We start from the raw sequence: 25,679 nt of genomic DNA on the forward strand, positions 1-25,679 counted from the left end.
GGACACATGAGACCTTGCAAAAGACAGAAAGATTATTCGCTGTGCGGGACAGGGCTATTGTGTACATCAGCTTACAGCTGCTGTGACAAGACCTGCACAGGATGAAACCAGCCAAAATCCCAGCACAGACAGGGTAGGAGCTCATGGTATCCATCCCCTAGCTGAAAAGCTATTGGAAATTGATGGCTTCTGCGAGTAGAAGGAATACAGCAACTGGAAGGCTACTTCTGCTCCAGAAGATAGCCTCACACCTATACCCCTCAGGCAGCACTGAGCAGACTCACTGGATTAAAAATTAAGCAGAAGGGGGTTTGCGGGACTTTCGGGGAGTGGGGGGGCTAGAAAAGGGGAAATCATTTGAAATGTAAATAAATTATATCGAATAATAAAAAAAAAAGAAGTTAAAAAAAAAAAGAAAATAAAGTTCTCTCCAAAGGAAAAAAAAAATTAAGCAGAAACAAAAACAAGAAGAGATTACATAAGGTCAGAAGGGAAAGGTAGTTTGGGGGATGAGAGAAAATTAGAGGGGAGAAAATACAGAGTGGACTTGATCCAAACATATTATGTGTATGTATAAAATTCTCAATAAAATAAATCTTTGCACATTTGAAATATATTGGAGATTGACTTCATCAAAAGAATCGCTACATTAAGCCAATCTGTAGCACTTTCTTGCTAAAAGCATCAGCTGCCAAGTCTTTCCCTTTGAAGCAAATGACAAGGAGAAATGTCAAACTGTTTCACAGACATCTCTACGTTAGGAGGCTGAGGTCAAGTCAGAGCCTGACCTGATCTGCACCACGCCCAAGGTTAAATAGCTCAGCACTGAGGCTTTCCCGGACCATTTCAATGCCAAGCTTGTGATTCTTGGTGTCACTGTGATGTGTCCTCTAGGAAGGGTCCTCTAGGCATTACAGCCTCACTGTTTGCTAACCAGACATGAGGAATTGTGTATGTCCACTTCACATGGAAAAATAAATGCTATTTTAAACTGAGATCCCAAACTATAAGCTCACTCCCCTCATGAGTTAGTTCAAGAAAAAAAAATTAAAAGCCAAAGAAAAGGGAGAAAAGGCATTGTTGTTCATGGAAACAGATACTAGGTGACAGCCAAGCCCACAGAGCATGTGGTCAGCCCTCTTAATCACGTGCTGGACACCACCCAGATTCCCTGCTCTCTCCTTTTGACCTAAAGCCCCCTTCTGCATTCTCTTCCAGTCCTACTTGCTCTTCTGCTATGCCCCCAATCAAGCTACTCTCATGAAAACTTCCCTTTGACAATAGAACTCTCCAAAAATCTACACTTTGTCCTCTAAATCCTCGAAATCACTTACCTCTCCAAACACTTGGATCCCAGCTCACTGGTTTGAAGACAAGCCAAACAGGAGACACTCAATCTGTGTAGGAAAGCCATTAAAACTGATCCACACACTCCCTGCCCTCTTCCATGACACAAGGAGGCCAACGTGTGCACCCGGGATAAATGTCCAAACAACAAGTTTAGAACCTTTCCCCAACTTTCATCTCCCATATGGCTTTGGGTTGGCCTGTCCCTAAAGACTTATCAGCCATTGTGAAAAGTAAGATCTGCAGGTGAACTGCCTGAAAGGGAAGCACTCTAAAAGAGAATTGTGCAAATTATGCAAAACAGTAAGCCAGGGTTGGAAAAAATGAGTCAGCGTTTAAAAGCTCACACCTGTTTTCTTCCCCTGACATCATAATGGTCACGACTGCCAGTATATCTTCAGCAAAGCAATAAGGTATGGTCCCTGGGGCTCAAGGGGCACAGAAATCCCTGGGGGCTCAAGGGACACAGCAATCCCTGCCCACAGAGCCAGCAGCTCCAGCAGAGACTGAGTTTATTGAGACTTCACTGCTGTGTCTTTTTTTTTCCTTCCTCCTCTCCAACAATCAGGCTGCTGTTCCTTTTATTTACCTCCCTGGCAGGCCTGTTTTCCCCAGAACAGCAGGCTGTCCTCCTTTTAAACCGTCTGAGCTCATGGAATCAGATAAAAACTTGTTAAAAGTTTTCATAAAACTTCAGCTACTCGGGAAGAGACTGGGGCTCTCCCTTGGAGAGGAGACAAGATGTCTGTCTGCTCAGCATCACTTGGACCATTTTCTAGGCTCTGCGTGGTGCGAAGGAAGGCAAGCCTCCTAAACAGCAGGGCTCTGGATAAAATAAGAAAGGAGTGTTGAAAGGTTATCTGGTAAGCACTTACCATTCCCAAAAAGAACCAGGCCAGGTGCCTATCAATTTAGACACATATCTGAATGCCAATATTTAACAGTGAAACAGGTTCATATCTGGCAGGCAGAGAAAAGTCTCATTTGGTGTGAGCATCATTTCTACGCTGTCTATTCAGTGTTTGATGTCACATTCAACTCACAATCATCCAATAGAATAAGCACAATTATCCCTACTTTCTGATGAAGAAATGAGGGTCTCCGAAAAAGGATAAATGGTTTTTCCCAAGGACATAGAGAGAGAAAGAAGGATGTTAAGCATTCCACTCCAGATGGAGATTAAAATGTCTCTAGAGTTTCTTATGAGGTCCGGGTCTAGCAAATCTTCCTAATAAAGAACAGTGAACTCAGATCCACACATGAAGTTGCAATTCATCATACAGTTTGGCCATCAATTACCAATTCTCTATAAGATAAGATGCTGCCCCCATGCCAATGATTTTATATGCATCATCACAAGCCTTGCCAATGCCCTGCCAACTGGTAGAACCACTGGCAGACACATGGTAAACCAAGGCTCAGAAAGGCACAGTAACTTGCTGGAGAACATACAGCTGAGACAGACTCCATTGTCTATTTCATTTCCAGCATCCTGGGTGACCTTAGATAAAATATATTTAAGGCCAAACTATTCCTTTACGATGCACTTGATCTTTACAATCCAGAAAACTCTTTTGAATCTCTCACAGTGTTGAAATGGAAAGGATGCTGCCCTGGAAATAGATGCAAGCTAGGCTAAAGCCCAGGCTTAGCCAGTGTACAGTGGAGGATTTTTTTCTTTAATTTTTCTAAAGATATCTAATCTCTTTCCTACCTTCTTCCTCTTGTGGTGTGAGACTGGCAATAAAGAATAGACAGATCCCCTCCCCTCTCAGGGTCAGAATTTAGAGACTTACAGGAAAAAAAAAAACCCTGCAATATTCAATACTAGATACCTCTGGCAGAGTAGGCCACAAAGCCTCAGGAATTTTGAGTGTACTTCGTTAGGGTGGTGAGACTTCAGAGGGACTCCATGAAAAATAAATGGGACCGTAGGTGACACAGGCACATTGCGCCATGGTTTCTGCTACACACTGGGGAACTGCAGGCTTTCTTCCTTTAAATCTTCTATTATCATTTTCTCTGGGGGTGAGGGGAGTCAGAAACACTGGTGAGGATGTCTGTCTGCTCACTGTAAGCTAAACTGACTACTACTATAAAAGACTGACCAGATCTTCACTTGAAGTCTGAGATCATGGCTCATTCACCCACAGAAAGTTCACACTGTGTGTAGAACTATGGACAGCACAAGAAATCATCCCTAACCAGGACAAAAACCCAACCCTCATGGAGCATAAATTCTAGTCAAAAATAATTACAAAACAAAAAAAAAAAAACAACAACAAAAAATACATCAAAATAAATAAGCCAAGCATTTCCAAAGTGCTGAAGACACTATGGACCTTAGTTGTCTATTTAAAAAATTAGAAAATTTCTGGATATATAGGGTGAGCTATATCTTACGAAATACCTCTACCCTGGACAAATGTTATAGTGGTTTGAACAAGCATACACCCCCACATAGGCTCATATATTTGAATGCTTACTCCTCAGTAGGTGGAACTGTTTGGCAATAAGGAGGAGGCGTGGCCTTCCTGGAGGAGGCGTGGCCTTCCTGGAGGAGGTGTGTCACAGAAGGTGGGCTTTGAAGCCCATGCTATTCCTGGATCTCTCTACAGTCAGTGTTCGGTTAAGGTATAAGCTCTCAACTGGTGCTGCAGTTTCATGCCTGCTTGCCTGCTGGTCTGCTGGTGAGCCCCAAATTAGATAGATGCTTTCTTTTATAAGTTGCCTTGGTCGTGGTGTTTTGTCACAGGAATAGAAAAGTAACTAAGACAAATGAAAACAGCTGGCCAACCTAGTAAGGTTGCCCTTGTGCTTTTAGGCACTAACAGGGCTCTGCTGAGTTCCCAGAACTCATAATAGCAACAAGTACATTTCCTGAGTGCTTTCCATGAGCCTGGCCCTCTCCTGAGCACTCTGCCTGTATCACCGCAGTGATCTGTCACCACCACCACTGCCGGGTCATCACCATTAGCCTCATCACAGACATTCCAGTTGAAGGACTTCAGAGGACTGCAAGCATTCAAGGTCATAATGTATGATTGAGACAACCATTTTCTGGAGCCCAAAGTCAGATCTCCAAGCTGAGCCCACTCCTTACACACCTATACATTTCTTCTTAAGAAAACAGATGACCATCTGTAGATGACCTGATTCCACCAAGAAGACTCATCCCAGAGCCAAGAGGCTTATTAGGGACCATACCTTGACCCTGTGCTCACAAAGCTGACCCTGAGAGGGGAGGGGATATGCCTATTTGTTATTGCCAGTCTCACACCACAAGAGGAAGAAGATAGGAAAGAGATTAGATATCTTTAGAAAAATTAAAGAAAAAAATCCTCCAGGCCTCTCATCTCAGAATTTAGAGACTTACAGTAAAAATAAATAAATAAATAAATAAATAAATAAATAAATAAATAAAAATTTAAAAAAAACCTGCAATATTCAACACTAGATACATCTAAACTCAAAGATAACCCCACCGGATGGTGTGAGCACCTGCTTCAAACTTGTTTAATTGAAATAGGCATCTCCTCCCCAAGCTAAACATTTTTCTAGACTACTGAGTCTGCTGGAGCCACAGAGGACCAAAGACCATAGCCTGGTCCAAACAGGGGCACAGCTGCCCTCAGTCTAGAACAAAATATGACTCAGGGTATAAGGGATCTCTCCACAAAATTCTTCTCTTGTGGTGCAATAGTTAAGACCACTGGCTGCTCTTCCAGAGCACCTGAGTTCAATTCCCAGCAACCACATGATGGCTCTATAACCATCTATAATGGGACCTGAACTCCTCATCTCGTGTGCATAAAGACAAAGGACTCATGCACACAGAATAAATAAACAAATCTTTAACAACAAGAGACTAGAAAAGTTGAGTCTTTTGTGAGAAACAGGGCTTAGTGCACAGACAGCATCCTATCTCCCATACTTCTTATTGCCATAAAAAGAAAAAAAAAAACTTCTAACATTCGGTACCACACTGTGATTAAGGACCTAAACATTAGCATGAGCTGATTTATGGCCCAACCCTTGAATCTCCATGAAATCAAATGTCTTCCATGATATATGGGAATGCCATGCCTTCTAGATGGAATTATAAGAGGTAAATGGTATCCTAAATTTCATCCCAAAAATATTCCCATGGAAGTTTCTAAAGGCAGACTTTCCATCCAGGAATTTGAGGTAGACCTAATTTCTCCCCTGAGGATAAAATTCACACATTGGGTGCGTAAAGTAAATGAGAAAAAGAACGTAAATTGATAGCTAAGATTAGATATTCCCGCCTTGAGTCACTTGGGTTCAAATCTTGATGCAACCACTTGTTAGCTATGTGACCTCAGGCTCAGTCTTAATGGCTATGTTCTTCAATGTGGTTCTTAAGTGTGCCGACATCCTAAGACAGTTAAGGATATGGGTGGGTGACAATTAGTACATCCCTTGACAACTGCCTGGCTTATTTTAAGTACCTGAAGTATGCAAGAGCGTCAGTCCTCCTGTCTGCCAGTCATTTCCCCTAGTGCATTCATTCCAGGGATGTTCACTTTGAATCCTTCCTGCTCTGAGACACCCAGTGCACCTGTGTTTTTTTGTAACTTTTAAGTCTAGTCCCTATTATTATCCCTCTGTCATCCGTCATTTCACCGAATGCTTTGACATCTTGTATTTTCTACTTTTCCATTCCAACAGACACCAACTGCTCTTCTCCTCTGTATACCTCATGTGGTTCCCAGGTCTTCATTCCAAGAGAGTCAGGACCCCTCCTGTCACATCCTAATCTAGTCTGTTCTGAGGGGCATGCACGTAGAAATGAGCAGCCCTGGAAACGCTGCTTCACATCCTGGTCCTGGGATTTCATGACTCATTCTTAGTGAGGACAGAAAATGGATAGTGTCAAATAATAAAATAGTTCAATGGAATAAAGGTAGATTTAAAAACAATATGCTTAACCTCTATCAAAGACCTTAAATGATTTGAGCTTCATGAAAATAAGTTTCTTGGGCTGGAGAGATGGCTCAGTGGGTAGCAGCACCCACTGCTCTTCCAAAGGTCATGAGTTCAAATCCCAGCAACCACATGGTGGCTCACAACCATCCATAAAGAGATTTGACACCCTCTTCTGGTTTCTGAAGACAGCTATGGTGTACTTGCAAATAATAAGTAAATTAATCTGTAAAAAAGAAGAAGAAAGAAGAAAGAAAGAAAGAAAGAAAGAAAGAAAGAAAGAAAGAAAGAAAGAAAGAAAGAAAGAAAGAGACAAAGAAAGAAAGGAAAAGGAAAAGAAAATAAGGTTCTTCTTTAAACCCTAAAGTCAGATATATATATAGCTCTAGTCTTTAAATACATGGAAATTAAGGGGCTGGAGAGACGGCAGCTAAGAACACTGCTACTCTTCCAGAGGACCCAGGCTGGGGTCCCAGCACCCAATATGGAAGCTCTTAACCATTTGTAGCTCTAGTTTCAGGGGCTCCAATGCCCTCTTCTGGTCTACATAGTCACTGCACAAAAGTGGTACATACACATTCATACAAGCAAAAACATTAACACATACACACACACACACACACACACACACACAGAAAAACATTAACACACACACACAGAAAACAAACATTGATGGGGTGTGTAGGGACAGGCAGATAGATCCCTGAGGCTTCCTGGTCAGCTAGTCTAACTAAATCTGTAAAGTTCAGACTCAAGGAGAACCTCTGCCAAAGTGCAAGGCCACTTGGGAAGAAGTTCAACATTGACCATTAGCTTCCACATGTGTGTTCACCCACACACGGACACACACCAGAAAAGAAAAGAAACAAACACAGAAGTCAGCAGGTTGTCAACAGATGCAAAAGCTGCCCAGATCTACAGCACCCTCAAACACCAAGGATGTAAGGCAAAAGGCCTTATGAGGACCCATATGACCCAGAGCCAAAGGCTGTTCCATCTGTTAAGTCTAAAGGGTAACATCTGTTCTGTGGAAGTCCTGAGAGAGAGCTGGGTGCAGAAGGAGGTCAGCTGTGGCACCTCACAAGCCCCTCTTTAGACCCTCCTGAACCCCTACTCACCTATGTCTGTGCGTCAGCAGTAGCCTCTCCCTATCTCCTGAGTGTATGCAGCCGACCTGCCCCCCCCCCCCGAGAAATCTCATTTCCACCCCAAAATAAAGCTTTCTACATAGAAAACAAAATCCCAGGGGAAAATAGTAAATGCTTTCTAAACCCTCATCAACCGCACTTTACTAACAAACCTTAAACTCCGAAGGCCTCATTTATGATTTATTCTTATTGCCACATAAGTATGTGTGACTGTGTGTCAATTTGCACATGTGTGTGGTGATGTCCCTGGAGGCCAGAAAAGGGCATCAGATTCTGGAACTAAAGCTGAAGGAGGTTGTAAGTTACACAATGTGGGTTTGGGGGAACCAAACCCGTGGTCCCCTGCAAGAGTGGCAAATACACTTAGCCATTGAGCCATCTCTCCAACCAGCTTCCCCCAGTATCTCCTCCTAAGAGATTAACTTCAGTCTATTATAAAGAAAGGTGCAATTGACACCTGTTTTTTCCCCGGTCAAAAATTATTGAGTTGTCTTTAACAAATCTATTTTGAATATATTTCCCCTTTCAGAAAGAGAGTATTATACACAAAGCCAAAATGCCCTTAGCCAGTCTCCTGCTTCCATTTCTCCCGTGTCTCTTCCAAGGGGTAATACCATCCAAAATTGAGGCTGCTAACACCTCAATTATTTTGATACTCTTCAATGACTACTACTTACATGATTATTGCACCCATAAGATCAGCTCTGTTTTCTGCCCACAGGCAGGGGTGTGGCCTTGTAGATGCTGAGTTTGATCCATAAACTGGAAGACTCTGTTGTCTATAACATTCCATAAGTAAATGTTCGGTTCATTGAAATAGAGCATCCAAGAAGCCACAGTCAACAGGCAATGGCATGGCAACCCATGGGCTGCAGGTAGAACCGAAGCAGGACTTTCCTGGCGTTAACATCTCTCATGGCTACACATGCCGGCAGTGAAGTCCAAGGCCAGAAAAGGCCAGACCAAGGAAGGCTTCGAGAGTCTTGCATGCACACCTTACTTTTAGGAAACTATGCTTCAGGACTCAATAAATCAAGCAGAACAGCATTGGCCATACTGCTCTAAAACCATGTCACTGGCCTCTGTAATGGAATGACAAGGAGCTTTCACTTCATTGGCCAGATGTCCACGGATAACCATGAAGCAGGCAACAATGCGTCAAATACGTCTGAAACAAGAGAAATGTCCTAGAAGAAGCTAGGCCTAGTAAAATTCATCTGCTGTCCTCCACTTAACTACTGGGACTAACGGGATAATAAATAAATAAATAAATAAATAAATAAATAAATAAATAGTCTGAGCCCAAGGCAATGAGCCTAAGGCAAAATCCATAGACTCTTCTAAGTGAGATAAAGTAAGAGGTAGGAGGAAGGATCCAAAAAAGCTAAAAAGAAATGTCTGAGGTTGGAGCCCAAAACCTCTAGGTCCTAAAAGGATGCTCCTGGATCAACATCTGGAAAGGAAGCCTTGGCAGGTGGAGGTAAATAGGACCCTAGAGTCCCTGAAGGAGCAGGTGGCCGGCACCGCCTCTGGAATAAATGATAGCTCTTAAGGTTTTCAAAGTGCAAGAAACCAGGAACAGAGCTGAAAAATGTGTCGACAAAAGCAATATGGCGATTATACACAAAGGGATCTAATTATGTGATAATTGTTTTTTATACAGGGAAAGGTAAAGACAATAAAGAAAAGAAACTTAAATTCATCTGCTTCACTTTAAAAATGACTCGGGGATACAGTTTTTTTAACCAATGAACATTTCAAAATATGTGAACAGTTTTTATAGGTAGCGGTGACCTTGAAAGGCTCAAGTCTTAACTTAGTTGCTCTGTCTACCAAAAAACAGGACCAAGAAGGTCAAGCCCACAAATACACCTTACCACTTGGAACAGATACCTTCTGGATAGAAAATGTGGAAGTACCATTAGTAAGTGTATCCGAAACACATGTGTTTTAAGTAAAGGGTGTTTCCTTGCAGCTAAGGGTTTTTGCATGGTTTCGATGCAGGTCTCAATAGTTAAAAGCTCTGAGTCCCCTCACTCCCTGCAGGTTCCATAGCTCCTGAGTAAGCCTAATTAAAGTGGCCTCAAGACAATGCAATCAAAGCACTAGAGAGGTGGCCTCTGCTTGTCTCACACAATTCTGGGACTGATAACCGTCCTGAAGCAGAACCAGCTGGGATGCGAGGTAGCAGCTGGCAATTTGCCTGGCTTCTTGAGGGCTTTGAAGCTTGGGGAAAATAACCAGTCATCTCTCCCAGCCTCAACCCATCTCTGATTTGAGACAGTTTAGAGTCCTGGCTTGATGTCTTTGCCACACACCCCTTCACAACAGGTGAAGTTGAAGAAATAGTAAATGGGCATCAACCAGAAGAAAGGTGTAAGTGAGTTAAGTTCACAGCTGCTAAGATATTCAGAACTTGACATCTGCAAATGGGGAAAGGGTTACACTCAACACTGATGTTACAGAGCAGAGCAGCACCCGAGGCCCAGGCATGCGTGAACAGCCACATGCACCATCCCTAACCTAGACTCCATGAAAGCCGTCATGCTCCTCAGCCAGCTTCCTTATATTAGGGGTGTCCTTGCATAGCCAGATTTAGCAGGGCTGAAGAGAACAGGGAGGCAATGAGAAAGCACTCTAAGATTCCAGCATCACAAAGGGAAGGCCAGCCAGGCAACTCCTGAGACACATAGAGGGGACATTGAAGGTGTCTGAAGATACTCCTCTTGAGACATTTCCTGTCTCCAGCTTGAAGATAGCAAATTATGACACCTGCCAACCTCCATAACTACGAGGTCCAATTTCTATGATAAATCTCCAAACATAACATTTGTATATGTATACAGAGGATAGTACAGTGTAATGTATAGTAATAGCATAATTGTAGTATGTTATGTGAAGTAGCATCATTGTTAATATTGATACAATTTTAATATAGTAAAATGTAACAACTAATTTTTAGAAATTCATATAAAATGGCTCTACAGTTGATAATGTTGATAAATATAACATGATGAATATATGTAAATAAATATATAGAAAAACATTTATATATATATATATATGTATATATATCTTCTAATACATTCTATTGGTTCTTTAGTTTCTTGCCTCTTTCAAAGGGAACACAGTAAAAGCAATGGGTTGTCACTTTCAAAATTAGGTTACAAAGACTTTCTGCCCTCCTCACTCAATTGGCCTAAGTCAGCTGCTGAGCTGCGACCAGTCCTGAGCTGAGAAGGGCCCCTGTGTGAAGGATGGAGGGGAGCCCAAGGTCCCCAGGGTGTAGCTGAATCCCAGGGCTACCTTGTGGGAAAGCAGGGAGGTGGGGCCTCAGCACAACCCTAGAAGCCCTCATTAACACCTTGACTGAATCCAGAGGACTCAGCTAAGCAGACCAGCTTTCTGCAGCAAAGAAATAGTGAGACAACAGACCCAGACTGAGTCACAACAGAAAAGGGGGAAAAAAAAAAAGAGCGGTTCCCTTTTAAGGTGAGACCTAAAAATTTTTCCCCTTTTCTTTTTCCTGAATGTTGGCACCCAGTGAACCCTGGCAGGGGCCCCCAGCACCGGACTCACCTGCTTGGAGGGACCAGTTCCTAGATGCCTAAGGAAAAGAGAAACTGTAACATCAGTTTCCAGGCTGTTACTAATTTAAGCACAAAGTGTGACAATGTGACAAACATTTTAATTAGATTAATAAGTTCTCACATTCAAACCAACTTTATGAAACCCAAGAGCTAAATGATTGTGGCTCTATGCTGTTTAGATCTCCTTTTCCATTCCTAATTTTACCAGATGTCTCTGCTTTATCCTGTTTTAGACTAATGTTCAAACAAAATGTACAAATGTGCATCCCATGTGTTGATGTCCCCAGGACTCTTGAAATATCACCCAGATATACATTTGAGTCAAAGTACCCAGGAGTTAACCTAAGACCTAACCTACTGTCAAAATAAATAAATGTAAATAAATAAATAAATACTCTTGAAGATGTCTGTCTGCAGATAGTGAGAAAGGATGTGGTATGGAGAAGATTCACAGCCCAAACTGTGATCACATGAGCAGACACAAGTCATTAATATTTAAGGAAGTCAAGACCATCCAATAGCAGGTACTTTCATTTTAGATTTATTTATTTATTTATTTATTTTATGTATATGAGTACACTGTAGCTGTACAGATGGTTGTGAGCCATCATGTGGTTGCTGGGAATTGAACTCAGGACCTCTGCTAGCTCCAGCCCAAAGACTTATTTATTAGTTTATGTAAGTACACTGTAGTTGTCTTCAGACACACCAGAAGAGGGTGTCAAATCTCATTACAGATGGTTGTGAGCCATCATGTGGTTGCTGGGAATTGAACTCAGGACCTTCAGAAGAGCAGTCAGTGCTCTTTACCGTTGAGACATTAAAACATTTTTTCTGCTTGCTGATATGAGTTTGCTTATGAATTCACTCACTAATTCATTCCTTCATTCATTCATCTTTACTCAGTAACAAAGAGACAACTGAACTGCCATTTTGAGATGAACACATGGCCACCTGCCACGTGAAGGGGATGACTGACCAAAACAGATTCTGTTTTCATAACCATTTCCAAACCCAAGAGACAATAGGGGAATACAGCGGTGTCTGGGGCGTTCTGAGAAGCAGGCTTAGAGGATGCTATGAAACAGGAGCTGGGGCCCTTGCTCAGAGACAGGTGGGCATGAGCTCTGAATCCTGTCTGAGTACAAGGCTCAAGGTGGCAAGAAGGATCAAGATGGGTAACGCTGATTTAAGATCATCACAAAAGACAGGCATGGTGGTTCATGGGGAAGCAGAAGAGAAAAGTCTTCAGCTTGAATTATAGAGCAAAAGCCTACATCCAAAGCCAGGGGCTGGGGATAGTGTTCAGTGGCCCAGCACTTGCCTAGCATGTGCGATGCCTGGGTTTGTCCCTAAAACATGCATGCACATATTATACACACACAAAGTCTTCCAGAGAGCTGATGGAAGCCCCTAAAAAAAGATAGAGAACCAATAAGGAGCGTTTTTTTTCCCCTCAACTGTGCAGCTAGTTAGTTATCTTGCCTGGAAACTGAGGGGCCAAAGAGCACTACATCTGTGGTTCTCTGGGAGGCATAAGATGCTTCTGTTAAACTACCACATCCTTGGTGTCTGAGTTCGTATAAGTGCGGTGCAGGGAGTGGCACTATTAGAAGGTGTGGCCCCGTTGGAGTAGGTGTGTCACTGGGTGTGGGTGGCTTTAAGACTCTCATCCTAGCTGCCTGGAAGTCAGTATTCTGCTAGCAGCAGCCTCCAGATGAAGATGTAGAACTCTCAGCTTCTCCTGTGCCGTGCCTGCCTGGGTGCTGCCATGTTCCCGCCTTGATGATGATGGACTGAACCTCTGAACATGTAAGCCAACCCCAATTAAATGTCGTTCTTATAAGAGTTGCCTTGGTCATGGTGTCTGTTCACAGCAGTAAAACCCTAACGAAGACACTTGGCTTAGTAAGAAAGGCAGAGTTTTCCCTGGGCCCATATCATATCCTGCCACCAAATCATGGTACCTACACTGGCACTGGCATCTGCCCTGTAGGCCGACATTTCCAAGCAGTATTCAAAGAGGCTGCTTCAACCTTTGCTACTTAACAATGCATAGAGCCATCTCATCATTCAGGTTCTTTGCCAAAACTTGATAGCCTTAAATTTTATTTTAACTATTGCCAGACCGATGAGTGGAGAGGCTACTAGTTTGTAGATTTAATTCACAAATTAAAGAGACCAAAAACCCACAGGCCTTGCAAATATCCCATGCAAACCAAGTATTTTGGAAACTGAAGCGAGATAAGTCACTCCCTTGGGTGCCCAGTGGTTTTCCTGCTTTACAGATGTGGAAGCAGAAAAAAAGCCTCATCAAGACCATACCACGTACTTCATTCGAAAGCTCGAGTTGAAGTAAACAGTTTAAAGATTTAATTCCATGCCGGGCAGTGGTGGCGCACGCCTGTAATCGCAGCACTCTGGGAGGCAGAGGCAGGCAGAGTTCTGCGTTCAAGGCCAGCCTGATCTACCAAGTGAGTTCCAGGACAGCCAGGGCTATACATAGAAAACCTGTCTCAAAAAAAAAAAAAAAAAAAAACCAAATCAAAAAAAACAAAAAAAAAACAAACAAAAAAAAACCAAAAACAAAAACAAAAACAAAACAAAACAAAACAAAAAGATTTAATTCCACAACATTCCACCCCCTCTAAGTATATCATTTTAGCATGTTCTGCCGATTTCTGGAGTTAAATAATCATGAACATCTCCCAGTGGTCAAACATTTCCATCATTCCAAAAAGCACTCCCACATCAGCATGAGAGTCCCTGCCCTGTGCCCAACTTGGGGAACCAGTGTTCTTCATCTCCATAGGTTCGCCTTTTCTGAGTCTCCCATACAATAAGGAAGACATCTAGACACTTTAACTTAGCATAAGATTCTTGATATATGTCTTAGAAGATATCTGAAATCCATTCTCTTTTATTAGCAGCAACATCCAATCGGATAGATTCACCAGGTGATGGATACTCGGGTCACTTTCCATCTAGGGTGACTACAGATAATACTTCTGTGAATATTCATGCTCCCATCTTCCTCTGGACTTGTGTTTTAATTTCTGTCAGGTAGGTTCCTAAAAGTACCAGTGCAGGCAGGTGATTGCTAAACTAATCACCAGAATGCTTTGACTGATTTTTAGTCCTTCCAGCACCCAATAAAATTTTTAAGATGAATATTCAAAAGTCTCAAAGGCCTCTGTGCACTGTACTCCACTGGGGTACAATGGTTGGACGTATGAGTGTAACGCATACTTCATTCAACACTCCAGTGTGGGCAACATCCAGTCCACCACCCTGCAAACTTGCTACATTTATTAATGACTTACTGAATACGGATCCCATGGGGCTTCTGAACTGTCCTCTGTGTACATAGGAAAGGCCAAGGGAATCACATTGAGATCTGGGGACCAAAGAGGCCCCAAGTGTCACCATTTACCGTTCACATTTTGTTCCTCCACCTCTCTGCCTCATTCATTCCCACACATTGAGATTCACTTTCAACAGGCCCAATGGAGGGGGAGGGGAGAGGAGGGGAAGGGGGAGGGGCGGTAGCCTGGTTCACCTGAACTCAGTGCTATGGGATTTCCACTGTCCCTTTCGACTACACCTAATTGTTAAACCCCGTGGCTTCCTTCCTCCCCCTCTCCATTGGAATTCATTTTCTGAGATGCCATAGGCCACCCTGCCTTCTCCTAGCCACAAGCAGTGCCAGCTCCTAAACTTGATTCTCATATGCATTTGTAAAACCCATCACACCTGTGGGACACAGCTTGTCCTCATAGCTTTCTAAATGTGTTCCTTGCAATACCACAACTTACTATTAGTCTTTGCTTATTTATCAACTTCACAGGTGCAGCACACACTTCATTTCTAGGGTTCATAAGAGGCAGGAGCAGAGGCGGGGACAGAGCCTGACCACAAAGGAGAAGTGTATGTGCAAAGGTGGTAAGAGGAAATAGTGAGAAACCCCGAACACTTTAACCTGATAACCTTTTGAAATCTGTGCCGGTTAAAAGGTTCAACGTGTGACTAAAACATTCCTTCCCCAACTCCTGGGACAACCAAACTGGCTACTGTCATCTGCTGAGACTTTACATTTGAAAATGCTTTCTAAAGACAGTAACAGGGAATCAAGACCTCCCCCCAAAAAAATGAATGAATAAAGGATGGAAAACTAAAAAGCATCTTGAAGCCCATGCGCCTCCTGGTCAATGCTTCATTTAGCTTCACATGAGTACCACAGCCCCAGCCTGGGTTCACACAGGAGCACACCACGATGCCAAGGAGAGTAACACTCATCTCCCATTCTGGCCAGAGTAACCCTCTTCTCTCTCTCTCTCTCTCTCTCTCTCTCTCTCTCTCTCTCTCTCTCTCTCTCTCTCTCTCCCCCCCCCCCATGCATCTTCTGGTTTAGTCCTCACAAAATCCAGTGAGGCAGCTCTAATTACCCTCACTTTGCAGATAAGAGCTGAGGGTTGGAGAAGATAAACAGCCTGTCCAACGTGGAACAGCTCGTACAAAAGGCAGACATGGGACTCAAACCAAGAGCGCTGGGCTCCAGTGCTCAGACTTTTCTCCAAGCCGCACCGCCTCCCAAACACAATACTCCTTCCCCATCCTGGCTGCTGCGAGACTCCACCATCTCTCTTCATCATCATCGATAAATATTTATCAAGGACCACTGCCTACATAGCAATGTTCTTGTTTCCACAGCAACACGCACTCAGAGAGTCATGGGAGTATCCCATGCTTAAGAGAAAGATGCTGTAATATCCTCTGATCATGGCTCTGAAAGGTGACAGTTATGCCACTACAAGAGAAGCCATCTCAGCTGGCAGCATGAAGCCTGTAGAAATGTGCTCAGGATAAACAAGAAGGAACTGAAACGGAAGAGAAAGATACGGACTGTAACCCAAGAAGGCGGTCTGTATTTATATCATGTTTGTTGTTGTTGCTGGAACAGAATCAAAGCCAGGTTTTCACATTAATTGTTCTGTTATGAGGAAACAAATCAAGCAATCCGGAACAGAAAGTAAAATCCAACTGTACTGAGGACAGTTCCCCAGAGGTGTCTGGCAGCACTTATCGAGTTAAATGACTACATTGCTTACAACTGTCTCCCGGAGTCGTCCCTGTCAAGATTTGGCTTTAGCTTGTAATACTGAAACCCACTGATAAATAGACTAATTATCCCCGTATCTGCTTACGTAGTCCTTGCCTTCCCTCATCCCAAATCATGTGTTCTGTTTACCAACTATTATCAAAGCATTTTTCTCTTTTACTATAATTCTTGGAGGGGGGGGAATGTGATGGCTCATGAACCACACACTAGAGTAAGGAAGGAGGAAACTGCCTTTGATGACAGCTTCTGACTCTGACTTTTGGACACTGTGACCAGCAGTCACAGGAAAGCCCATCACCCCTCAATGTCCTAGATGTAAGCTCACAAATTGAAATTGCTTCCGAGACTGGGAAATCTTCAGATCAAAGGAATACGGAGAACACACTACTGAGTTTTAAAATGCATTATTTACTCAGACTTGCAGAAAGTTTAAAATAAGAGACTTCAAACGAGACCCAAACTATAATCATAACAAATTTGGATTCCGAGAATCCCACAATGAGGAATAAAATAAGAAGAGAAGTCAGTTTTAACAAGTCAACAGTTGCAGAATTAACGCGTCGACAATTACAGATGTTCTTAAGGAAAGCCCCGGAAGAACCCAGTTTAAATGATCTAGTTAGCATTAAAGTAGAGAGATAATGAGCTAGGTATAGTAAAAAAGATCCCCATTTCTATAAATGAGCTGAGCTTAGAATGCATCAAGTCACCAAGACAAGCTAATCCCACTCCTTTAAGGAGCCCGGGAACAGCGCATCCGCTTGCTAAATATATGCTATTGTAGCTTTGCAAAAGCTATGGGCCCAGGTAGAACTAAAGGAAACATATGGCGCCTTCACAGTCGATTTCTTCCCAAACTGTACTCCAGGATTGCCTTTCTTCCCCGCGTGTTCCGAACAGCAAACAAAGAAAAGGTGCTTCCTCCTCACACTTCTCTAAATGTTTTAACAAAAGGCTGCTGAATAAACACATTACTCATTTAAAAATTGAACCGAAGTTCTATCCCTGAGATGAAAGCAGCTCGATTTGCATTTAACAGCTGTGGGCGAGCGCCACCTTGCGGGAGCATGCGGAACCGGCGTGTGTTTCAGCCCTGGACAGCTTTCTGGGTTTACAGCTGCTACCCAAAAAAGGTCTGTGGGACGTGTTTGATCCGGTTTCTGCTGCGGGGTCGTGAGTACTATTAACGTGTGGATGCCCCCGCCAAGCCTTAGAAGACAGTAAAAATTAGAACCGTAAGTCATACCCGGGTCCTGAGGACCGCCCCAAGCATCCTCCTGCCAGCTTCCTGACACAACACACCTAAGGCAGACCCCCAAAGCGAGAGAAACAAGAACCTTGAAGCATCTTCAGAGTGGTGCGGCGACCGCCTCTTTTCCTCCCCCTTGTCCCAGCCTTTCAGCTTCAGATACCTCAAAAAGAGTGTCTTCCTCGCTTAACTTTCCTGGCAAGAAAACAAGCTGTTCCTTCCCATACATCCTGTCTGTGTCCAGTTTCCATCTTAGCATCAAGTCAGGGAAGAAAACCTAAGACATTTCTAACGGGATGTCACTCCTGCACTTCTTCACCTCAAAAGCAGCCTGTTTAGAGACTTCCAGCGGGCTCGCTGCCTTTCTTTCCCTTCCTTCCTCCCCTGATTTCTTATGTGAGCACAGCTGTTGCTTAGCAATCCAAAAGGAGCCCTTTCCGAAGTCCTGCTGACACGCCTCAACGTGCCCCCCACCCTGCGACATCAGCTCAGTGTGGTCACTCCGGAAACCAAAGGTGCTAAGAAACTTCGAGGTGATTTTGAACTTGGAGGTATCCCTCCCCACCTCTCCTTCCCTCTTTGAGGGACTCCCGGATGGAAGCCCTACCAGAGGAGTTTCTGTGATGAAAGAGACCCTCAGCAGTGGTCTCCTCAGCTCAATGTGCCACTAAGAAGACACTAGGCACACTCTGGGGAACTAGCTACCTGCCTATGGACAAGCTGAAAGACGGGTGTCCCGAAGTTTTCAAAGGCCACTAGCTCACTGATCAAAGCCACCGCACTTAAAGAGCCGTAGCAGGGTACCCATTACTCTGGACAGAGCCAGGAGGTGAGGTGAGGGTTTATCTGTGTGGGTCATTCACAGGAAGACTCCCATGGGAACCCCCAGCGGCTAAGGGCTAGTTAAGGGGAGCAGCGTGTTTAGAACAACACTGGATGATCTTCAGTGTCTCCCAGGAGAAAGGAAAAGCCACCGCCCTGGCAGCCTGGGCCTGCTAGGGACCTGTGCTCCCCCACTCCAAGAGCGCGCAGCCCAGGAAGCTGCCCGGGTGACAGTGCTCCGCGCCGGGCGAGAAGCGGCGCCTCCTCCCGCCACCCCGAAACACTCGAGTGACAGGTTCCGACAAGTGGGAGGCAGCAAGTGGAAATATTCGCAACAGCCGCGGAAAGTTACTCCCGCCCGGGGGTGGGGGAGAAGCGGCAGGAAAGTAAGACGACAAGGGACCAGGGGGGCATCTGGCGCCGGACTGGGCTCGCCTGGACACAGCAGCTGCGTCCGGAGGCTGGGATGGGACTCCCACCAGGTCCCCGGCATCCGCTAGCCACCGGACTCAACTTTCTCCTCCCAAGCCTGGGGAGGGCGAAGGGGTCCGGGAAGCCTGGCGGGCGCACTCACCTGCGGCGCTCTGCGCTCCAGCGCCGGGCAAGGGCGGCCGCTGCAGCCCCAGGAGCAGGAGCCGGAGCAGGCAGAGGGCGAGCGCGCCAAGGCTCCCCATCCGGGCGGCGGGTGGCTCAGCCCCTTCCCGAGGGCGCTGGGGCCGGGACTCGGGCGGGCGCAGGGCGGCCCCGCATCGCCAGCGCGGCTGCAGGCAGTGCGCGCCGCTGGGCTCCCGGGGCTGGCTCCTCTCCGGCTGCGGGAGCCGGCGCCGCTGCGCTCCGAGCCCAGGCGCGGCGCGAACTGAGGCGCGAGGCTGGGCGGGGGCGGGACGCGGGGGCCGGGGGGCGGTGTCCCCAGAGTCCTAACGCCGCCGCCGTCGCCGCCGCCGCCACCCGCCGCCCGGGCGCTCCGCCTCGGCCACGCACACACACACACACACCCTCGCGCGCACGCCCGCCCGCGCCTGGCACACGCCCGCGGCTGCCACTCGCGGGCTCCCCCCCTCCCCACGCACCCTCTCCCAGGCTGGCCGGCTCGGAGCCGCTCGCGCACTCAGGCGCGTACACACATCGCTCTTGCACCCACAGGATCTGCGGGGTGTTCGCCTCTTCGCCCCGCGCCACACCACCCAGCTGAGCATCGTCTTCGGGCTACCCTGCGGGGGCGCAGGTACGAGGCGATGGGGGGGAGGAGAGAAACCTGGAACAGCCTTTGAAGTAAGGGTGGGAGAACAGGTGACTGGAGTGGGGGGGACAGTGCGGGCAGGCAGGGGAGGGAGAGGCCCGATCAACTCTGGACGCTGCTGGGCTGTGAATTGCGGGAGGGGGATGCTTCTTCGCGAAGCTGGAGACAGCTGTTGGGTCTCCTGCACACCCTAAAATTCTCTCGCATATTCATATTCTCCCCCTTCTCTCTGCTTCTCTCTCCCTTTCCTTCTCTCTTTCCTTGTCCCCTATCACCTAGTCAGCGGCCCAGCACACCTTAACACAACACATCTCTTTCTCTTGTCCCTAACCCCACCCTGCACACACAGGTCTGGGAATCTCTCCCGATCTCTAGCTGCCTCCCATGTTCTCTCTCTTTCTTAAAAGATAGAATCATATAGCTTTTTCCTTTTTTCTTCCTTGTCTGAACAAAGACCTGGTTGGAGCTGAAGGCCTAAAGACATAGATCACTGGGCAGTGCCTGTCACACCCCCCAGGCCTGTCACCAGAAGAGGGATCTGAGCCTTGTAGATAAAGGCCGTGGATAAGGACACCCAAAGATGTCTAAGGGATTCCTGCTTGGTAAAGGCTTTGCTACCTGCTGAAAGCCTCCCCTTCAGTTTAACCAAGTGCTCGCGTTCCCACTCCACTTCCTTGTTGGAGTCCCAAAGGACTGAATCGTACATTAGCAATCATAAGGAAGTCAGACACAGCCAGAGTCTCCAAAAGTGGGGCGCCAGGGGCTCTGGGCTAGAGTTGCCTTGGCACAGAATGTCCAGAGACTCCCTGGCACCCCAGCTCTGCCGAGGTGGGCATTTTTACTGAACACAGCCCGTTTATTTCTCTCAGCCCACACTTGTGCCAGGCAAATGCTTCCACCCAGCTCTGAACTACCTACTACCACCTCCACAGCCTCCACTTTTCCTCAAGATAAACACAGGGTCCAGCCCGTTGCATGACCAAGCGCCTCCCACACTTCCCTGTCAAAGCTCGCGCTCTCTCTCTCTCTCTCTCTCTCTCTCTCTCTCTCTCTCTCTCTCTCTCTCTCTCTCTCGGGGGAGAGGACCGTCCCACCAAAAAATAAAATCTTGAGGCTTAGCCCTCACTCCAGGGAATAGGGTTTGTGGTCTGTGTGGGGTGCCTGGGAGTTAGACCTTTTGCAAGCTACCTTGGAGGTCCTTAAATTTTTTACAGTGTATCAGCCTTGGCTATTCTCTGGAGACACAGACTGATTGCCCCCTGGGAACAATAGGAATAGAAGATCCCTTCAGCTCAGGGCTAAACTACCAACTGTTTGATCTATCCTACCTCTCTCCAGGCCTAGCCTTAAGCCAGTTAGAATGTATCCTCTGAGAAGAAACCTGACTCCAGCCCACAGCTGTGATTGTCACAGCTGATGGGAGACTAGGGGTGGGAGGCTCTGACCCAGGAGAGAAGTAGGAGGTCTCTAAGCCACTGAGCAGTTTGGTGTAACTTGTCAGGGCTCCCCTGAGCGTCTGCCGATCCATCCCCTCTCTCGGGCATTCTAAGTGTAAAATAGCGGTTCCCAGGACATCTTCTGTGCACACAGCATCGCTCTGCTCCTGAGCCCTTGCTACAGGATGCTGTATCACTGTAGCCAACATTTCAAAATCTGAAAGGAAATCACATGGCCCCAGAGAAAGTAATCTTGTTTCTTGGTGACCAACTAGCAGAATGTGACTTGATCGCAGCACTAGGTCTTGCCCATGTGCAGGGTCTCAAACCAGGGCCTCCTGGTTTTGTGCGAGCTGAGGTTCCCAGGCCCTGTGCTCCACCTACTGACTGGTAAGCTTTGGTATCTTGTCTCACTGCCACACTGCACCAAGCCATTCCCTCTGCCTGGAAGGACCACCCACCTCACATCATTCCCTGGTAAAAGTCACTTAAGTTTCTCTTGGAGACATTTGGTCAGCAAAGCTGTTGTCAAGGCCAGCTGTGTGCATCACCTAGGAGATGCTGTTTCTCCACTTATCTGCCCTGGAAGACAGTTCCCACAATGCATCTGGACACTTCACCCAGGGCTGAGGGCAGAGGAGCTTTAAGAAAGGAAGAGGGCAGGGTGGGTCACACAAGATCAGTAATACTTGAAGTATCTTCTCGGAACCAGCTAGAACCAGTTTCTCAGAGGGGGAGGGTGTTCAGAGAGCTCCAGGGTCAGTTCTTTACTTCTCTGGGAAGGTAGGTGGGGGGTGGGGGTGGGCATGTCTGGTTAAAGAAGAGAAACAGACACTTGACTGCATGGCTGCCCAGTGGGAGTGTACCTTCATCTTGGCTCCTAGCTCAGGGCAGGCTCCTAGCTCCAGAAGGTAGAGCCCAGGGGGTGTGGAAGGTAGAGCCCAGGGTGTGTGGAAGGTAGAGCCCAGGGGGTGTGGAAGGTAGAGCCCAGGGGGTGTCCTGTGAGGGAGCAGATACTCCACCAAGCCTGCTCCACCAGCAGGCCTCTCTCTCTCTCTCTCTCTCTCTCTCTCTCTCTCTCTCTCTCTCTCTCTCTCTCTCTCTCTCTCTCCCATTATTCCATTATTCCATTTACCCTGTGGGATCCTTTAGAACCCTTAGTTTTCCTATCTATCTACTTAGTGACTTCCTTTCCAACCCTAGTAAGGATCAACACAGGAGCATTCAGATGCTGTCACTTCAGGTCTCTTTATCTGGGCAGTTTTCAAGGAAGTGGAAAACCTGATGGACCTGCTGTGCTCACAGTGAGCGAGCGAGGGTCCCAGAGGCTGAGGTGGCAGCCTGAGCAACAGGTGTGACCAAGGACTTAAAGCACGCAGAGGCAGGGCTCATCTCCAGACTCCTCCTGTCCCAGCGTTTCCCTGCCTGTCAGCCACCAGGAAAAGGCACTCAAGGGCAAAGTGCCTCATTTACCTGCATGGAAAGGCCAGTGGTCTGGCCCTTGATTTACCCCCATCTTACATATAAGGAAAAGGAGACTCAGGGAAAACAAAGGCCTGTGTGAAGAGCTGCTGCGTGCCCCTGATGTGCCCCTCACATACCATGGGTAACTGCACTCTTCTTTCTGGGACACAAGTAGACACTTGCTACACAGTTTAGAATTTATAATTTCAGTCTGGGTTTAACAATATTTCAAGTGTTCAGAGGCCACAAGTCGTTAGTAGCAGTCAAATGCCGCAGCTATCGAAAACTCTACTAACACTGCTTGTGGCCAAGGTTGCCATGCCTCTCCAAGATCTGACCCACTGTCTGTAGTATAAAGTTTTATTGTGCCGCAGCCATACATAGTTCTTGACACATGTCATGTGGGTACTTTTCTATATAAACATCTGTTAACACAGTGGAGCGGAGGTGACCACTGTCTGATTTTGTTAATAAAGCTTTATTAGCACACAGATTTGTTCATTTGGCACATTATCTTTGGCTGCTTGTAATTTGCATAGGCAGCCAAGTCATTAATGTCTAACTTCATGGACAAAGTGTGCCCTTTTTTAGGTAAGTCTCACAGGACAGTCTGACAATCACTGACCTAAAACTCACTTGCAAATGGGGTATCTGGACCAGGAGAATCAACCAATAACTCTCTCCCTCCCTCCCTCCCCCCTCCTCTCCTTTCTTCCCTGTCCCCTCCCCTTCTCCTCTCTCCCCTCCCCCTCTCCCTTCTCCCCTCCCCCTTTCCTCTCTTCTCTCTCTCCCCACCCCTACCCCTTCCCCTCCCCCCTCCCCTCTCTCCTTCCCTTTCCCCTTCCCTTCCTCTCCTCTCTTCCTTCTCCCCTACCCCTACCCCTCTTCCCCTCCCCCTCTCTCCTTTCCCCTTCCCCCTCCTCCTCTCCTCTCTTCCCTCTACCCTCCCCTCCCCCTCCCCCTTCTCCCCCTCCCCAACCCCTGTGAACACATTTCAATATAAATTCTCAGGACCTACCCTAACCCTATGGAAATACTGCCAGTAGGTAGAGCCTAGGAACCTTGGCATTAGACAACCTGCCAGATGAGTCTGATACAAGCTCAGCTTGGGAACCTGTGTCATAACACACTCCTAAAGGAAGTGCCAGGAACTGGCATAGCCAGGATGCTCAAGGGCTTTCATGGGTAAGGGAAGACTTTGAAACAGAGTCAGAAGCTAGGCCATACACTGTTTGCGCTTTCTGTAGTGAAACCTCTGACAGCTCTAGCACAGAGCTGTGCCAACCAAGAGATGCCCACGTGGAGGCCCAGGCTCCACCGCCTGCGGGTCCCACCCTCCCCAGGAGCTGTCAGTGCATTTGGAGCTGCCTCCACACAGAAATTCATGGACCAGCTGTCTCTTTTAATCTGGTTGCAAGATGAAACCATTAATAGATGTCAGACACATTGGCAATGATCTCTTCATTAATAATTTCCTTCTTTCTGAGAAAAAAATTAGTAACAAGCAACCATCAATAATTCAGAAATACAAGTTAACCTTTCTATTAGCAGAGTCACCGTGCACACAGTTACAAACTCAGAGCCAGGAGTTCTGGCTTGAGTCGTGTTTTGATGGCAGGGATATTAATATGCATTAATGCTGTCTATCAAGACCAAATATAAATAACCCAACTGCAACTTAGAACTCATAAGTATGCTTTAAACGTGACCTTCTGACCCAGCCATTTGGTTCTTTAAAGGCTTGGATCAGCCAATCATCTTGCTGTCTAAGGGAAGGCCTTTATGAAGAAATCCATTTTTAGCTGGAGCAGCCCCTCCCCCCCTCCGACTAGAAAGATTTCCCCTATGTCCAACTAACTCCGCTGCGGTGTCTTCTTCTCCTACCTAGGGTTCTTCCTCTTGAGAACAGGCAGCCGGAACTAAAAACATTCAGAGAAGTCTTTGCAAGGTTGGATGGGCTCCAGGAGAGCACTTCCAATTCCAGACATACCCCTCCCTTTGTTGCCAACCCCAGGCCTACCCAACCTGGCTCCTTGGTGCATTTAAATGACCCCCTCCCCCAGGAGGTCTCAGCATCTGCCCTTCCTCACACCTCCATTCACTATCCCAGCCACCACCACCCAGGCACTTCCCCTCTCCAAATCTGTTTCCCCATCTGTGAAATTGAAGTGATTATCCTCACCTCACTGAACTGATGTGAGAACTAAGTAAGTAATGAATGTAAACACACCTAGCATAGGGTCTGGCCCGCTCCAGAGATCATTCTCTGGCCTTTCTTCCTTCTCCCAGTCTGATTCACCATCCTACCCCAAACTTGACTCCTAAGGCCAGCTCTCCTAGACACCTGGACAGCAGCTTAGCAAGAAGAACCAGATGCCTTCTCTTCAAGCCAAAACATCAGTACCGGGTCCAGACCACTGGCAAGTAGACCTGGGCACCCTGGATTTACAGCTCGGACTGCATCTCCGCATCTCTCCCAAGGGGAATCTATGAAGCAGCTGCTTCTCTTAATTAAAAAGGAAATGCAGAGATGAGCCACGGAGGTTTGCCACTCACAGATGCCTGGACACTGCTGGACAGTGGGGATGCCCCCACCCACAGGTGACCCCCATCCTCAGCTCAGGCTCAGAGACCACACAACACACTGGGGACAGGGTAGTGTTCATGTCTGCATCTCGCTTCCAACCAAGTGGCTTTCCTGATAAAATTAGGGAGGAAAAAGCCACAGTTCACACGGCCAGGGCAGCCTGGTGCCCCAGAATTGAATATGCACCTATTTATTGATTGACTGTTAGAGGGTTGAGTTTTTCAAGACAGTCTCTCTGGAAATCCCTGGCTATCCTGGAACTCACTCTGTAAACCAGGCTGGCCTTGAACCCAAGAGATTTGCCTGCCTCTGCCTCCTAAGTTCTGGAATTAAAGGTGTGTTCCGCCACTACCTAACTAAGTACCATTTTAGAGCCCTAAAGTCTCTCAGGATTCTCAGCCCTTCTACAAGCCCCTGACTACAAATCTGGATTCCAGAAGGTTCCAGGTATGGATAGAACTCATCACAATAAAAACCTGAACCTATTACTCCTGTCTGTCCACTGAACTCCACCTTTAACTCCTGGCTGCTTCTGTTTGTATCCTGCCCAACCCTTCTCACAATCACAATGGAAGTTTAGAAGATACTCCACAAGTGGTCACTCACCAGCTTAGAACCCACACTACTGCCCTGTTTTCTACAGCATGAAGTCCACAACCCCAGCTACAGCCAGCTGGGCCCTCCAGTAGCTGACCAGCCTGTCTGAGCCCTCCCCTCCCTAACAGCCTCC

The 25,679-nt window shown here is 46.5% G+C and overlaps 1 protein-coding gene across 1 annotated transcript in view; it reads right to left on the reverse strand.

The window, feature by feature from the left end:
* Ptprt (protein tyrosine phosphatase receptor type T) overlaps window positions 1–19,063 on the reverse strand; it is a 1,128,608-nt gene extending 1,109,545 nt beyond the window's left edge. Inside the window, exon 1 of the mRNA XM_052184183.1 lies at window positions 18,797–19,063. Coding sequence (XP_052040143.1) covers window positions 18,797–18,896 — 100 coding nt within the window. The 5' untranslated portion in view covers window positions 18,897–19,063. The remainder of the gene's footprint in view (window positions 1–18,796) is intronic.
* Window positions 19,064–25,679: the final 6,616 nt, after the last annotated feature.

Source organism: Apodemus sylvaticus, chromosome 5 (genome assembly GCF_947179515.1).
Source record: "Apodemus sylvaticus chromosome 5, mApoSyl1.1, whole genome shotgun sequence".
NCBI classification, from domain to species: Eukaryota; Metazoa; Chordata; class Mammalia; order Rodentia; family Muridae; genus Apodemus; species Apodemus sylvaticus.